The sequence below is a fragment of the Etheostoma cragini genome, chromosome 3 (genome assembly GCF_013103735.1).
Source record: "Etheostoma cragini isolate CJK2018 chromosome 3, CSU_Ecrag_1.0, whole genome shotgun sequence".
Lineage (NCBI taxonomy): Eukaryota > Metazoa > Chordata > Actinopteri > Perciformes > Percidae > Etheostoma > Etheostoma cragini.
Genome location: NC_048409.1, coordinates 11,266,868 through 11,268,572, shown reverse-complemented (window position 1 = coordinate 11,268,572; position 1,705 = coordinate 11,266,868). Strand labels below are relative to the sequence as shown.

The 1,705-nt window shown below is 38.1% G+C and overlaps 1 protein-coding gene across 3 annotated transcripts in view; it reads left to right on the top strand.

Moving 5' to 3' along the window:
- Nucleotides 1–1,705, top strand: part of stx1a (syntaxin 1A (brain)) — a 58,043-nt gene that overhangs the window by 53,431 nt on the left and 2,907 nt on the right. For 2 of the 3 annotated variants that reach the window (XM_034867275.1, XM_034867274.1), the window contains exon 10: nucleotides 584–1,290. The exons of the other annotated variant lie outside the window; for it this stretch is intronic. In XM_034867275.1, the coding sequence (XP_034723166.1) occupies nucleotides 584–661 (78 nt within the window). In that variant the 3' untranslated portion in view covers nucleotides 662–1,290. Of the gene's footprint in view, nucleotides 1–583; nucleotides 1,291–1,705 lie in introns of those variants that run through there. 3 annotated transcript variants of the gene reach the window in all.

Sequence of the window (1,705 nt, the reverse complement as noted above, 5' to 3'; positions counted from 1 at the left end):
TGTCCCACGTGAACCATGCAAAATGGTAGTGGTACAAATGTAAATCCTAGCTCTCTTAGTAATACATCAATAAACCCCACAAAATGTTTGTTTGGATTACACAATAAATGTTAACTACTGAGTTTTAGAGGAGCTGGGTGTTTTCTGTTACCCAGCCTGGCTGCTCCCCCTGTTTCCAGTCTTTATTCTAAGCTAACCAGCTGCTGGCTCCAGCTTCTCATTCAACCATACATGAGAGTGGTATTGATTGTCTCATGTAACCCCCGGCTAAAAGCAAATAAGACAGACAAAAACAACTGGGAACAACTGGTCTACAGTTCATAAAAAGGGTTATTCACTAGTTACTGGCATTCCTTAGATCACAGTGGAACACCTCTGCCATCTATTGGTGAATATCTATAATAGCATTTACATGACCCCAATCTCCTGCAAGGGTCATCCACATAGTTATCCCCCACTTATAATCACAGACTGTGCTCTTCCTTTTTTCCCTTCTGTCTCTGTTTCTCATTCGTTCTCTCTTTATAGTCACTGAATCATTTGCTGACAACTTTGCCTTCCTTGTTTCTATTCTCCCCTCCAGAAGGTGATCCTGATAGGAGGTTGTATTGCAGCATGTCTGACCGTCCTCATTATTTGCCTCGCAGTTGGACTCAGTTAGGACTCTAAGATATTCCTACAGAGCAGACAGGGCAGGACGTGATGCCTGTTTCTTAGAGTCATCTGTTCGGCAGTTAATATGTACTATGTAGTGGGGTCTATATTGGGCAGTCAGGAACTGTTCATGAAGTATAAAGCAGCCTTGCATGAATGCCCTGTGCACTCAAATATTTAACAATAACTTCTTCATACATTCTTTAATATGTTTTCTAAACCTTCTTTACAGTCAAAAGTCCTGAGGAACTAACTCATGCTTTGTGCCTGTGTCATAATTCACACAGTGTAAGTCTACAGTGTGCATGTTCTGCAGTCGGCTGAGCAGCTTTGCATGTTTTTGGTGGTTATATCAACCTAAACAAACGTGTGTTGAATCAAAGACCGAAATCATTTTGAAAGTGCTTATATCTCAGCATGGTTCATGAACAGCCAGCCTCTCACATACTAACAGATGTATCTAACATTAATCCTGATAATGTTTTTGTCCTTGGTCACGGTAACAAAATAATTAACTTTATCTTGTTTTAGGCATCAAAGGAATACTTCTACCATATGGGAAATACACATTGTTGTTTTTCCAGTAATTAGGTGAGAGGATCGACAAAAATGGAAGGATTCTGATTTTATGGGTGTAATTCTGGACTATTTCTTGGCCTAGAGCAGTGAATTTTGATGTCAGGCACATAAAAATAACTTTTTGAGAAGGTTTTACAGATATTAAACCTGATTATGTATAATACAAAGATAACATGTGTTTTGGGCTTCACAGGATTTTGTTGTTTTAGTACCTTGAGTAGCCACTGGGATAAATTGGCAACAATAAGTTTTTACAATGCAATTTGTTTTTACAATCCAATTTGTGACCAATGTATTTAAAAACAAAATTTTGTATGGATTAAAAAAGATGGAACATTAGTGAGTTTAATAGGTTCTGGTAGGCAGATTTTGTTAACTGTGGACAGAGCCAGGCTAGCTGTTTTCCCTGTTTCCCTGTTACTCTTTTTTGTGATCAAGTTTCTTATATTTTTGGTTTAGAAATTCTGAACAA